At 45.1% G+C, this 15237-nt stretch overlaps 1 protein-coding gene across 1 annotated transcript in view; it reads right to left on the reverse strand.

The window, feature by feature from the left end:
• LOC136652211 (rap guanine nucleotide exchange factor 5-like) overlaps positions 1 to 14179 on the reverse strand; it is a 63542-nt gene extending 49363 nt beyond the window's left edge. The window contains exons 1-2 of the mRNA XM_066629139.1: positions 14163 to 14179; positions 13379 to 13415 (exon numbers count right to left, since the gene is read on the reverse strand). Of these exons, the coding sequence (XP_066485236.1) occupies positions 13379 to 13415; positions 14163 to 14179 (54 nt within the window). The remainder of the gene's footprint in view (positions 1 to 13378; positions 13416 to 14162) is intronic.
• Positions 14180 to 15237: the final 1058 nt, after the last annotated feature.

Below are 15237 nucleotides of genomic sequence, written 5' to 3' on the forward strand. Positions count from 1 at the left end.
AATGACGGCACACATTGGGAAGATCCCACGGACTTTAAGGAGACTTGCGTTCAGAGGTAAGTGGGTTTGGGGGCTGCACTTGGAATGGCACCTACCACCTTCCCTCCAACCCCGAGGCTTTTCCGTGCCAGCGGGATTATATGGACACCTGCAGTTAAGCACCTGCAGGCGAATGAATGGTTTTTGCCTGCAAGTCAAGCAACGTGCAAAAGGCGAGCAGAGAAAGAGCCCGAGCAGGTCTACTCGGAAGTAAGTCCCTCCGTAGTCAATGGGGCTTGCTCCCAGGTAAGTGTGGCTCGGACTGCAGCCCAGGAGGAAAGCAGGCGCCACAGGGGGCTTGCCTGGAGCAGAAGGCGGCCTGGCCGCGGCTCGGCAGGTGCTGCGCCTTGGGCGGGGGCTCCCGGGGCGCGCGGTGGGTCCCCGGCTTGCTCACTCACCCGGCCCCCGGAGGCTGAGCTCTTCCTCCGCAGCGTGAGTCCGCTCCGGAGCAGCGCCGGCAGCTCCTTCAGCTTCTGCCGCAGCTGCACTTGCTGCTGCTGCTGGTCCTGGGCTCCGGAGGGGCTCCGGCTGAGCAGCAGCGTGGAGTCGGCCCTGCCGCCCGGCGGGGGCTGCATCTTCTTGGCCACTGAGCCCCCAGCCCCGCCAGGCTGCGGGGCATTCCCGAGCAGCCCTCCGCGCTCCCTGCAGCCTTCCCCTGCCTGCTCCAGCGGCCAGGGCTCGCGCACGAGCGCGCGCGCAGCGCACCCACCGAGACACCTTTTCCCTTGTTATGCAAAGCGCTCCCAGCAGCTGTCACAGCAGTGGCCGCGGAGCTGCCCGCCTCCCCTGCTGGAAGGGAGGGAAGAGAACCTGCCCGTCCCTCCCAGGAACGGAGCTGGAAGTCAGTGGGAAGGAAGCCTCCTAGCCCAGCCAGGCCCAGGTGGCAGGCAGGGCTCTCCAAGGACCTCCTCTCCTGGCCCCCTCCCGCAGGGCATGGCCTTGATGGGGGCGAACGAGGGCCAGGTAGTGAGGGCGGGGCGCCCACGCCCAGCAACTGGGCACCACACAGCTCCGCGCCTTCCTTTCCCAGCCCCTTCCGCCTTCAGTCCTGCCCACGCGCCCCTGCGAAGCGCGTGAAGCGGCACTGCACTTTTCCCTGTGCCCACTTCCACCATCAAAGGAGGAACCCACACTTATGGGGCACTCTCTGCCAGAAGGAGAAACACCCCCTTCTCAAGGTGCGGCTCACTTGGGAAGGGGGGGGGGGCAATGAATCGGTGGCGTAGCTGGAGGGGGCTCCGTGCGGCTCCGTTTTGCTCCCCCCGCCGGGAATGTCTCCGGCCGCTTGCCCACCCTGCTGAGGCTCCCTGCCAGGCTGAGCTTACCGCCCCCCCTCCAGCTACGCCACCGCAATGAATTCCTGTGTGGAAAACGAGGGCATTTGCTTTATCCTTAGGGAGGAGGGACTGTAAATACACCTTTACCAATCCCATACAGGAAATTGGTGAGATGGTTGCAGATCTGGGTTTTTTGATCCATGTAGGTGAGGCTGGATACTAAAACTGGATTTCCGACTTCCCAGCTAATGCTCAGCAAATAAGAGCACAACCCTAGGCTTGGCTACTTAGTAGTAAGCCCCATTGTCTTCAATGGGGTTGACTCTCAGGAAAGTGTGCATAGGATTGCAGCCAGAGGGCCCAGTCCTATCCAACTTTCCAGCACCAATGCAGCCCCAAGGTAAGGGAACAAACATTCCCTTACCTTGAGAAGGCCTCCATGACTGTTCCATCAACACAGGATGCAGCTTATGCCCTGTTGGCATGGCTGCATCATTGCTGGATAGGACTGGATCCTTAGAGCCCAATCCTATGCACATCTACTCAGAAATAAGTCCCATCATAGTCAATGGCTCTGACTCCCAGGTAAGTGTGGATAGGATTGTTGCCTTAGGGCCCAGTCCTATCCAACTCTCCAGCACCAGTGCAGCTGCAATGCAGCCCCAAGACCAGGGAACAAACATTCATCTAGGCTTCCATAACTACCCTCCCACCACAGGATGCAGCACACACCCCATTGGCATAACTATACCAGGGCTGGAAAGTTGGGTAGAATTTGGTCCTTAGTCATCAACTGAGGAAAACAGACGACTTCCACGGGCTTTCCAAAATAAAACATCTGCCTGCAACCCAGGCAGTCCATTTGCACATGTTTTGTTGTCATAAATTTGCTAGGCAATCAATGTTTATTCTTCCGCAGAACAACTCCCTCCTAAAGCACTAACATTTTCAACATTCCATAGTGCAAACTAGCAAAATTGTGCTATTGGAATCCCAAGCAAGATGCATGTTGTTGGACCAGCCAAATTCTTGACATGTAAGCTCCAGCAATTAGCACAAATCCAGTCTACACCTGAATCTACCTATGTATATCTGTATACATATAGTATTCTTAAAAAGCAGGTATAGTCTCCATTTCCTTACTTTTTATTGTTCGCTTTATAGAGTTTGAAGCCATGCTTTTATATTATGAAATGATGAGCAACACTTAGACTAAGGCATCTTTAATTGCTATTGCCAATTAAGAGTTCCAAAAATAGAAAAGCCACAGTAAAGCTATACTTTAATTCTTATAGAGTTCACTTGTACTGTGGGGCTTGACCTGGTTCTCACTAACAGCAGAGGTGGTGATAAACCTGTGTCTGGACTCTACCAGTTCAGACTACAGACCTCACATGAATAAATGCTCCTAATTTCAAAACAAAATTTCTTGGCATTGACTAGAATGACATTCTCTGTGGCATTTAAACTCTGTTCAGGCATTAGTCTCCCTGGGGAGATGAATGCATATGGGTTTCACAGGAACATGTGCTAGCCCCTGCTCCCAATACACACACATTACCCTGCCATTTGTCAACTTCCCCCCCCCTCCCCCCGGTGAATAGCATTGGATTACAGAGAGTCTATCAGCACTGGAAAGGTGGCTAGGATTGGGCCCTAAGAGACTGACAGCCCAAACCTAGGCATGTCTATTCAGAAGTAAGACCCACTGTGTTAAATGGGGCTTACTCCCAGAAAAAATGTGTATAGGATTGCCGCCTGAGTTGAGGCACAAGATTTCCTTGGTTTAAATCTCCTCCTCCCATTAACCTACTAGGCAGGAATGTCAAACATAAGGCCCACAGGCTGGATACAATCTGTGGAAGGTCTTTATTTGGCCCATGTGATCATTGGACTCTACCAGCCACCCTTTCAGCAGCGCCAGTTCTCCTGAGGCTCTAGGAAGGAGAGATGGAAGGAGGCCTCAGAAGGCATGGAATGCTACACGGGAAAGCCACCTTTGCAGACAAAGAAAGGTGAGAGAGGGAAACACTGCTGAGGCCCTGGGAGAGCCCAATTATCACACAGGTTGCCCTTTCAGCTGCACCACTTCTCCTGAGGTATCACTTTGCAGTGCTCCTCTCAGATGCTGAGCTGAGTGACACCTCAGCAGAGCAAAGCAGCACTGCTGAAAGGGCAGCCCTTGTGACAATTGGACTCTCTCGTATCTTGAAAATATTATCAAGATTTGCATATTTTCTCTTCTGCCATTTGCAACTAATGAGTTCCTATGTGAGAACAAACTGCTTATTTCTGGCCATCATCTGTCTAATGACATCACTTCCTGCTTAATGATGTCACTTCTGACCGTCAGCAGGCTCCATTTATTCTGTTCGGCCCATTGTATACAACGGGTTTGACACCCCTGTACTAGCCAGTCATAGGCAAGTCAATCCCTCTCAGTTCCAACTGCTAGAATAGGGAAATAATACTTATCTTACAGGGTTGTAAGGATTACAGGACAATAAATGTGAAGCACTTTGAACACATGAAATTACTGTACAAATGTTCAGTACAGCATTTATTATTTTTTATTCTGAACCCTCCAACTCCTTTCCCTTTTAGGTCATTGTCCTAGGCAGGGCTGAATCTTTCCCCAACTCCAACCTTGCCTGTTTTTGCCCAGTCTAAACATTGGCCTCCAGGAAAAGATAATTTCCTGCCTATCCCAATCCAGGACTTTCATTTGGGGCAGAGGAAGGCAATGCTCTCTTTTATCTCCTCTGAATTGCCTTTTCCTGCCTGGCTTTAGGTATGAGATGGTGGGACACATCAGAAATATATATTTTCTTTCCACTACTCACAACACTGGAGCCCACTTCTGAAGATAAGATGGGAAGGGGCATTCCTCTTCCCCTCCCCATAGAATCTCTGTTGATCTCAGCTGGGTCACCAGGGATGCAGGACAGATTTGGCTTCTGCAGTGAGACTTATAGTAGTATTCCCAGTAAAAAGGTATCACCTTGTTTATTTCATTTGAGAGGTACAGTCTTTCCTGAGTATATTGTCTTTTTTCCTCCAATTGATAGAATGCATTGTTGAACACTCACAACAAGGCTTAATGGAGTTTCTACAAATTAAAAAGGAATTTTGTGCTTCCTGGGTCTGATTAGCTCATTATGCCATCCTCATCACCACTCTGCCCCTCTCCAGGAGAAAATAGTGGACTGTGTGAGTCACATTTTCTCTTTTTGAGGAGTGTTTCAACCCTGGAAGTGCCTGACTGAAAAGCAATCTGCTTGTGACCTCGGTCCTTACTCCAGTTATTTCCCAGTGTAATTGCCCCTCCTCCAAAGTTAAAAATAATAATAAAAACACAAAAAAACTTGTAATGTTGGATTTTCCCCTTCTAAGTGAATAATACCAGTCCTTCAATATATATAGGGTCAGAAATGCCCTACAACTCATTCTGCCCTTCAGCCCTACAAGCTAAAAATCTTCCTGAGAGAGGCAAGGGGAGGAGGCAAAGCCTAAAGAGAGACCATGCATTTTCTGGTGGAATGTGAGTGTGATGCTGCTGGCTCTTGTCATGCAAGGGAGTGTCTAAAACTTAGCAGAGCAGCTGGTAGTGGGAGCCTCTTTGATTCAACTTCTCTGTTTCCTCTTCTCTTGCTTTCATCAGGCTGTTTCTGGGCTGCTACTGCCCTCATGTCATTTCTTGGGACTGAAGCTTTGCCTATTTTGGATTCCTCTGGAGAAGAAGAACTGAGCATTGGCTCTTCCAGCTCTTCTGCCAGGACTTTGCCAGATAGATGTCCCCACATCCAGCTGGCTCATTGGCTCCAAGGGTGGGCTGCCGCTTTAACTCTAACCAGTCCACTAAACTCCATTAACTATACAAAGTAAGCAAGATGTGACTCCCTGATTTGAGATTATGCCTCTTGTTTATTGTCCCTGAGTTCCCTTTATTTAACTTCTGATTTTTAAACTTTTTGAGTCTTGTGAGATTACTACATATTTTAAAGAATTTAAATTACACCCCCAGCTGCTTCTACCTTCTTCACTTAGATCAGAGGTGTCAAACTTGCTTCATACAGATGGCCAAACTGAGCATTCATGGTGCCTGCTGAGGACCGGAAGTGACATCATTAAGCAGATAGTGGTCAGAAATAACCACTTTGTTCTCAAATAAAAACTCTTAAACTGCAAATGACAGAAGAGAGGATGTGTAAGGGCCCAATCCTATCCAATTTTCCTACACCGGTGCAGTCGCAATGCAGCCCCAAAGTAAACAAATGTTCTCTTTCCTTGAGGCGGCCTCTGTGACGGCTGCCCCACTACAAGATGCAGTACATGTCCCATTGGCATAGCTGCACTGGCACTGGAAAATTGGATAGGATTGGGCCCTGAATCTTGTTCATATTTTCAAGATATAAGAAAGGCCAATGATAATGCTGGTGGAGCCCAGTTATAATGGGGGCCAGATAAATTGCTTCTGGGGGCCATATTTGGCCCATGGAACTTATGGTTTCACCCATGACTTAGGTAATGAAGGTACCTTTTTCTGCAATAAGGAAGATTACTGCAATAAGGAAGATACTTCTTCCTCACCAGTGAGTCACCTCATCCAGCCTACACATACTTGGGATTAAAAATGAAGACTTGTACGGTATAAGACAAACCTTCCAGGCAAGCTTAAGCCTCATCACTTACCATTTTAGAAAACAAACCTTTTTAGAACCTTTGGACTCATTCATCTCTAAATGATATTATAGTATTCTTTGAATCAGTGAATTAACAGACCAGTCCTAAAGTTAGTAGTGGCTTTGCCAGGTGTAGCAGTGCAAAATGGCTACCACTGAATCTAGCAGCACCACCAAGGCCACTGGAGATCTCCTCCAGGAAAGGAGACTTTCATTCCCGTCCCCTGGGGAAGCCCCAAGCCCCACAATGGGGCTTCTCTAGTCTGCGCCGGGTATTTTGCTGGTGCGGACTTGAGGAATTCTGTGTTGGGCCTTCTGATTTGACACAGAGTTCAAGATCCAGTGGAGCAGAGCTCTGCCAGTCCCAGCCTCCTCCTGCCCAGTTTCTCCACCTGCCAGTACTGCTACTGTTTAGAATTGGGCCCTAAGCCCAAGAGTGTGCATGTTTGCTAAACAGTCTTCTACTGTTACCAACAGCATATGTTCTGCTACTACTATCCTGCAGTTGTTGGTTTTGGTGGTCCTTACACATTTCTAACAAAAACATTGGTATAAACAAGAAAACTGCTTTGACCACAGGATTTGCTACTCCTCAGCTACAAATATTGGCTCACATCACCAATAATATTGTCATTTTAACATATTAGAGGAAGGGGTTGGAGTTGTTATGCCCCCTCAGGGAAATTAAAGCTGTTAAAGCTTTTATTGGGAGTCTCTGCCTCTTGGTCATAAAAGTGCCACAGCTAATATATGCTTTCCCCCCTGCAGATCAAGGTTAAAATGTGAAAATGTTCTAAGCTGGGAATGTATTCACTATTTGTTTTCTCAAAACCTGAAAATGATATAGAACTTCTGGAAATAAATTGGAGATTTGTAATGTGTTTGCCCAGAGGTCACTTATAATATACATAGGCAATGTGAATAAAGTTGTTTTTTTCCTTGTGCAGTGTGGCCCTGTGTATGTACATATATTTTCTCAAAATGTGTGAGTCGTCTCACAGTGCGGAAGTTTACACTCAGCTCTAGCAATGTAGGGTTAATCTACCCTCAGGACAAAATGGAAAAGATGGCTTGTTTTCTTCAGGACTAAGAGTCCAATCGTATGTGCGCCACCCAATGGCAACGCATCTCCTGCATTGGTGGTCACTGCCTTAAAGTAGTCCGTGCCAGTCTCCAACAGCACACCACTCTGCAAGCTGCCGGCAGTGTTGGTGGGAAAGCCTGCACCTCCCCACCCACTCCATGTTTATCCTGCCATTCACCAAGGAAGGTTAGTCAGCAGGAGAGGCGGGAGGGGTGGGGTCAGCGGAATGGGTGGGAGAGTGTGGAGGGGATTGGCAGATCAGGCCCAGGAGGGGGTGGAATCCCCTGGTGTGGGTCCACACGGGCCTATGCCACCTATTTAGCTAGTGCAGGTGCTGGTAGACCCCTCTGTGTGCTGCAGAGGCTTATCTCCTGGACTCCCCCTCCCCACCATAGGAAGCAGTGGTCACTATTTTGGCACCACTACATCGGTGGGAGGGGGTCATGGATTGGATTGGGCTGTAAGATTCTTTAAGAGTCCACCTTTACTAAGGAGTTGCAGATTTCTCCCCAACACACACACTGTCATTATGCTTGCCTTTACCCAATAGGCTGTTTGCCACTGCACCTTCACATGCACACCTTCCTTGCAACTTCACTTCCATTGAACCACATTGGAACACAGCAACAACTGCAATTGGTTGGAATCCAAAGAACTGCTTAGTCTTATGCATAAAACTTGCATTAGTTCAGTAGTATTCTAGATTTCCCCCCCCCCCCCGACGGCTAATTTTTCACCATGTACCCAGCTAGGACCTCATATGTTGTTTTCTCAGCAACAGTTCCCGCTTCCAAGAGACAAGCCACTATAAAGAATGGCTTGCCTCTTCAGCAGCGGGAACTGGAAAAAACAGGAAAAAACCAAACAAATGAAATTCTGACTCTGTGTGTGTGTGTATGTGTGTGTGTATTCTAGGACCTATTCACTGTTTACATTGACGAACATTGGACACACCTCTTTTATGTGGAATATCTCAAATCCTAAGACAAATGGTTTTTGTTTTACCACATCTCGACCTCCATGGAGGTAAAGGCACCTGATTCAAGAATATCAGTAGTAGTGCAATACAATTCAATGTTTGCAGTGCCATCCCTGTATTAAGGATGTATTTCATAAAGCAATACAGATTTTCTAAGGCTGGAATAAGGATAGAGACATAACTGCAATATATTAGCACTAAAGGAAGGTTTGCTGTAAGAGCATCAGTTATCTGCTACCAGCCTGAGTTACCCAAGGCAATTGTGCATAGCCTGTCTCATATGGGGGCTGAACATCAAAAATTCTCCTAGGTGAAACAGCAGGAGTCCTATGATCCATCCTTAATGTTTGTCATTAGGCACAATCCAAAAGAACGTTTTTTAAGACACAGTCCTAAAAAAAATTTTCTTTTTCAATTACATCGTTTGGAATACATGCTAATTACATTTATTTCAAATATCAGATCTACCATTTCTCTGGGGTACACCTGCTGCTGGTTTAAAAAAAATAATAATAATTACAGGAGCCAGTGTATTTGCTTTTTAAATTTACTGCCTGCTACTTAGGAGATGAACAGAGAATTGTGTCTCATTCAGAAACTCATGCTATTGCTACTTCAATTTAACAATTATGTAGTGCCCTCAACATGTTAGGTACACACAAACCAAAAAGTGATCCCTGCCTAGAGGTTTTATAGTCTGGAGCACGTATTCAGGATTGTTTAGCATAGGTTGCGGCATCTACGCCATTAATAGTCTCTGGTGTGTTCACAGCCACAGGGGTTAAGGGTACAAAAGGTGGATTTCTTTGTGCATCCCTTTGTTTTTATAGGTGAAGCACTGGGTTCTAACTAAACTCCATCAGTGACTGAATACTGAACAAGGAACTTGTTCTAGGCAAAAAAGGGTGATTTTTAAAGTAATATGAATGATGTAAATCACAATTCAGCTTAAACTTAAACCCTTGACGTCTCACTGATTTTAGTTAAGAGCACTGAAGGGTAAAACAAAATGAAGCACATTTTATATTTCATTGGCTAAGCTCCTGAGTACTGAGAGGGTTTAAAAAGAAGAGAGTCTGCTAAAAATTATCACCTTCCCCAGCACCCTCACATCCAAGGAGAAGGTGCAAAAGGTACACGACATCTCTGGGTGCCCTTGTTTCCTTGCGCAGAGGAGATTTGTTCTATCTGTATATAATTTTTATCCTACTTTTCCATTCCAAGATGGAATTCTCTAAGAAATAAAAATCATAAAAAGTAAAACAACAACCAAAATAAGGCATAATTACGCATAGATCTGCCAGTTTTCTTCTTGTCTGTGTACTTGGAAAAGAAGAGAAAAAAATTTAATGGGAGGAATAAAGTCCATCTCATGGTGATATGCTATCACATTTCTGTAAAGCTGGAAAACTTCAGAGAAAATACTTGAGAAGATGACTGCGCACAAGAGTGCATTTCCCTGGGGAAAAGTGCCACTTTTCTTTGCAGCCATTCCTGCCTGGATCCCAGTATAGCATAGGTGTCAAAAATATGAAATAGGCTTTATAGCTGTAAGATCTGAAAACATTAAAAAAAAATTGGTCTGTGTATATTTTCTTTTTCCAGAACCTGAAGCACAAACTCATAATTTTTTCAAGCTTTCTTCACCTCTGTGATCACTGGGGAGGATTCCTCTCAGATGAAAGCTCAGATGCTCTGGACATTAACAACCCATAAGTCATTAAAAAAATAACTGTGGGGAAGCTGCTTTTTGTTCGGTCCTGGTATAAATGCATAAAGAAGTTACTCCAGCATTGTATGGTTTGCAATCTCTTTGCTATTGAGTCAAAATTGTACTCTTATGAATACCTTGTGCCAGAATAGCCTAAAACGAGACATTGGCAATGCTGCTTGTAAAAGAATACTGAAACAAATTTGATGCCAACCTTCAAACAGTCCCTCAAGCAAGAAACAAAATAATACACTTCAAGACATTCACCTGCCTCCCTCAGCCACCCTTTTACCAGCACCTGATCTGTAGAAGGATGACAATTTGACAGTCTGCCTTCAAGAAAGGCATCGAAGTAGACTCAGCTGGATTCCCTGGGAATTTCTGAAAGCTCAAGCATGTAAAAGAGAAGCCTTGTGTTCAGCCTTGTGTGGTAGATGTATTTAATAATACAAAAGCAACAGAATCTCCTTCCAAATATTTGTTTTATCTTCCTGTATCCTAATCGAGCCCTAGGTAATACTTCCAGCCTGCTTTTCTCCTCTGTCTTCTATTTAAAATTCACTACCTCTGTGTATTTCTGTGGTTGTCCCCATGTGCTTTGCAGATAATTAAGGTGCTTCCATTATCAAATTGTTTTCTGGTCTTATTATAACAGGCGGCAGAAAAGAAAATTCAGAAAACCAGACCCTGTTGAAATTGTTGGGGCCCAATCCAGCGCATATGCACATGGAAGTAAGCCACATTGTGTTCAATGGAGCTTACTCCCAAGTAAATAAGAATTGCAGTTAAATGCAAGTCCCACAGTGTTCCATGGAGTTTATTCCCAAGTAAGTAAGGATTGAGGTTAAAATGATTACTGGGCTGGGGAACCTCCCTTATGAGGAAAGGCTGTAGTCTTTCCTCATAAGGGGCTCTTCAGTCTGTTTGGAGCTCTTCAGTCTAGAAAAAAAGGCACCTGCGGGGATAAAAGATTGAGACATACAAAATTATGCAGGGTGGATAGAGTGATGTTCTTTTCTCTCTCACACAACACCAGAACCAGGGGATATCCATAAAATTGAGTGTCAGGATAGTTAGAACAGATGAAAAAAAGTTTCTTTACCCAGCGTGTAATTAGTTTTTGGAACTCTGCTACAGGATGTGATTATGGTGTTTGGCCCAGATGCCTTTAAAAGGGGATTGGACAGATATCTGGAGGAAAAATCCATCACAGGTTACAAACCATGATGGGTATGTGCAACCTCCTGAATTTAGAAGCAGGCTACCTCGGAATGCCATACGTGAGGGGCAGACCAGGATGCAGGTCTCTCGTTGTCTTGTATGCTCCCTGAGGCATCTGGTGGGCCACTGTGAAATACAGGAAGCTAGATGGGCCTTTGGCCTGATCCAGCTGGGCTCTTCTTATGTTTGGCTGCAAGCACAGAGTTATAACCCACTTCTGTCCTCAAGCAAGAGGCAAGTGCCTTGCCTGAGTTCTGTTGTTTTCCTTTGTAACTCACCCCAGGCCCTCCTCTCATACAGGGGTCCATTCCAGCTGATTCCAACTCCAAAGGGCTCCATTCCAGCTGATTCCATCTCCCCACACAGGAACTCAGACACTTTTCACAGAGAGACTTGTGCATCTGTTTCACATGGCTGCCGCCTTCCAAGGAAACTCTCTCTCTACTCTTGCTCTGACAAGGTAATAATTTTTAAAACGCTTTCTTATATGTATGTATTTGTGTGGAGGGAGGGAGGGAAGGAGGGAGGGAGCGGGGCAGGAGGGGGGCAGGACCAGTGGAGCTCAGCTCCACTAGACCCTGAGCCCCATGTCAGGTTGCATGACCTGACATAGAACTCTTTGATTCTGCGGCAGTTCCATTGTAGGGTTACTTCCTTTAGTCAGGAAAAGGGGACAAAAGTCACCTTCTCCCAAAGAGGTAGCGGTGGCTGCATGGGGCATGCTGGATACTGCAGTACCATTTTCAGTGCCACCGCAGCCCCACACTCCGGGCAGCTCAGGATTGGGCTGTGTGTTAGGACTTCCATGGATGTTGGGGGACATTACTGGGAAAGGTTGCATCAGTGTGGCATTTCATGGCCAAGCTTAGGTTATGGAGACCATTGTGTTTCACTATTAGCATGGCGTCTGAATAGGACTGGGCCATTAAATACTTAACAATGTAATCTTTTATGCTATTATTGGGAAATAAGGTCCACTGAACACAGTGGGTCTCACTTCTGAGTAAACATGTATAGGATTGCACTGTACATTCCATTAAAACCGATGGGATTTTCTGCCTGTGTAATGTTTTCTGAATTACCCTCACTGAAGCGACACTTCTGTATAACAATATAAAGTTTAGGCATCTAATACCCACTTTAAGAATTGATATTAACATTGTTTCACAGATTTTCCTAAAAGATTTTGAATTGCCTCAATTATGTTCATGAAATATAAATGTAGTATTACTGTTAGTAATGAATATTTCCATTTTGTTATGGGGTTTATCTGATTTCCTTTGGAGCCTCTTTAATAGTTCAAGGGCTTTAACAATGGCAAGATACATGCTATACTTGATTCAAAGAGAGGTAGTTCTATCCTGATGAAAGGGCTTATCCATGAATAATTTGCTCCTCAAATGTGCTTTTCAGTGGAAAAAACAGTTTAAATACTGAGATAACTGGATTATAACCCAATGTTATTGTTACAGCACTTAACATTTAAGATGGGTGTTTCCTGAAATATTTATGAGTGACAATGACTGCCAATGCGTTCATGTTGCAATACTGATCCCCCCCCCCCCCACACACACACACCATTTCATTTGAAGCAAAAATACACCAACCATATAAGGTTGTTAACTTGATACAGGTTGGTTCTGCTAACTGGGCTAAGGCAAATCCTAATCAACTTTCTAGCTGTGCCAATGAGGCATGTGCTGCATCCTGCAGTTGGGGGGGAGTCACAGAGGTCTCCTCAAGGTAAAGGAATGTTTGTTCCCTTACCTCTGAGCTGCATTACCTTTACCTTTGTGCTGGAAAGTAAGTTAGGATTGCTCCCTAAGAGGCAGTTCTTAAGTGTTAGTTCTCTAATATTTAGCAAAGGGAGGGCAACTGTCCCTATTCATCACAGCAGGGCCAGCCCTAAGGCAATTCCACCCGACTGGGCTCTGTGCATGATGGGGTCCTGCACTAGAGCGGTGAGCAGATCACCCACTGCCGCAGCCAACACCTCACTCATCAGCTGACGCTTGCAAGGCTGGTGCAGCAAGCAAAGTGTCACCACTGGTCTGCCCAGTCCACCCACCCCTGCATTTGGCCCAAAATGTCAGGCCCTGCATAAGAGGCACAATCCATGTGACTCAAGTGTCTTTTTGTGGCAGATGAATTTATGAGGAAGGAGGTGTGGTATAGGAGTTAAAGTGTTGAGTTTGGACAAAGTGTACCATGTGACCTTGGACCAGTCACTGTCTCTCAGCTTTGTGAGAATAAATGGAGGGGGGAGGAGCCATATACAACTGCCCTAAGATTCTTGGAAGAAGAGTCTGTGTGTGTACGCGTGTGCCTGTGTGTGCATGCATGTGCAAAAACAGCAGGGGGCCCTAAAACCCCTTCTGTACTTACTGGGGTTTGAAGATTGGCAGAAGTGACTGGACTGAAACTGCAGTCAGAGCAGGCCAGGGGTTCAATATTCTACCGGTCTCTCTCAATCTGAATCAGTCGCCTATGATGTATGGATAAAACAGAGATTGGTATTTTTCACTTAAATGATTCCCCCCAATCCAGCTCCCCAACCAATGTCATGGCCTATTTTTATCTTGTTCTGCTATTTCTTAACCAGTGGAAGCTCATTTCCTTTATCACATTTGACAGCAGTAATAAAAAGGTACTTTAAAAGAAAAAAAATCTGCTATGACTAGAAGACATCCTATTCGTACCATTTAACATTCTGTTCTTCCCAACTATAGTTTTCATCAAGACCATATCAATTTCTTCATTTGACATTTGCCAATTCCTATTTTATGCATACCTTCAGAAATCATATACCTTAGCATTTGTATTGACTTTGTGTATTAAGTTCTATTTCTAGGGTTTGCCATTTGCCAGAATTAATTTATACACCAATCAATGTATTCTGAACCGCCCCTTCCTTCTCAGATTATTTTAATTCTGTTTAATCCAAGGACACGATCTTCCTTCTCAAGAAATAAAAAGTAACATTCCCGCACTAATGCAACTTTGCCAATGGGGCGTGTGCTGCATTTGTGGTTGTGCGGCAGTCATGGAGGTCTCCTCAAGATAAAGGAATCTTTGTCCCCTTATCTCAGGGCTTCATTGTCGCTGCCACAGTACTGTACTAGCATGAGTAAGGATTGGGCTGTAAGGTTGCTATCCTATACATGCTTACCTAGGAGTAAGAGCCATTTAATTCAAGGAGACTTATTTATGAGTAGATATACATGGAGTTACACTGTAAGCAATTGCTCTGTTTATATAGTAAAAAGAATGGGAAATGGTTTCTCATCCCAAAATGGCTCTCAGTCTGAATTAAAAAAAAAGACGCAGAAGAGACACCAGCAAACAGCTACTGAGAAAGAAACAAAACTGGCTTGAACAGGGACAAAGCTGGGTTGAATAGGGACAATATAAGCGAACTATAACTTAAAATGTTTCCCAACCCGGGGTCACAACACCCCAGGGCAGACATTTGCATTTGCTTTTGAGACACTACTCTCTTAAGGAGGGTAGCAACCCGACTGGAACCCAGAGGTGCTATTAATATACAGTACCACTTTTGCTGCCAGACACAGGTAAGAAAAAAGGGTTGTTTTTTTTTACTTTGGTGGCAGCAGTGGCACCCACTTACAGGTCCCCTTTTGGGTTGCTACCCTCCTTAAGGGTATAGCACCCAACCAAAGGTTGGGAACCACTGACTTAAAAGATGCCTCTTTACCTGATGGTTAATCAGGCAGGGAAACTGGAAATTGCACATTTTAATGTGCATGATGGAAATGTGACTGTTGATATCAGATGATAGAGCCTCCTATTCCTTTTTCTGGAAGCAAACACAGTGCATTATTACTTATTAATCCCTAGCCACCATTTGTTCCACAGAGAAATTTAGCAGCCTAGATCTCCTACTGGAAAGCCTATTGTGGCTTTCTTGCATAAGAAAAGAAGGGGTGTGATATTACCATAGGCTATAGATATGAATGAACATCTTAATATTTGAACATGCACAATTCAGGCTTGCTGTGTCAGCATTATACAGACATTGAAAATCACTATAGATTGGGCTTTTCAGGTCAAGGTAAGGAAACATATTGCAAGTTGCCAGCAGAATTGATGACTGCTGTATTTCATTTAAGCTACTGAAGCCTTGTGGTATTCTGGCTGGCATTTATCCTTTTTCCTTTCTTATTTCCCCATCCACCTTCCTCTCTCTTGTCTCTCTCTTTCCCTCTTCTTAATATCTACAGGTA

The sequence above is a fragment of the Tiliqua scincoides genome, chromosome 5, assembly GCF_035046505.1.
Source record: "Tiliqua scincoides isolate rTilSci1 chromosome 5, rTilSci1.hap2, whole genome shotgun sequence".
NCBI lineage: Eukaryota > Metazoa > Chordata > Lepidosauria > Squamata > Scincidae > Tiliqua > Tiliqua scincoides.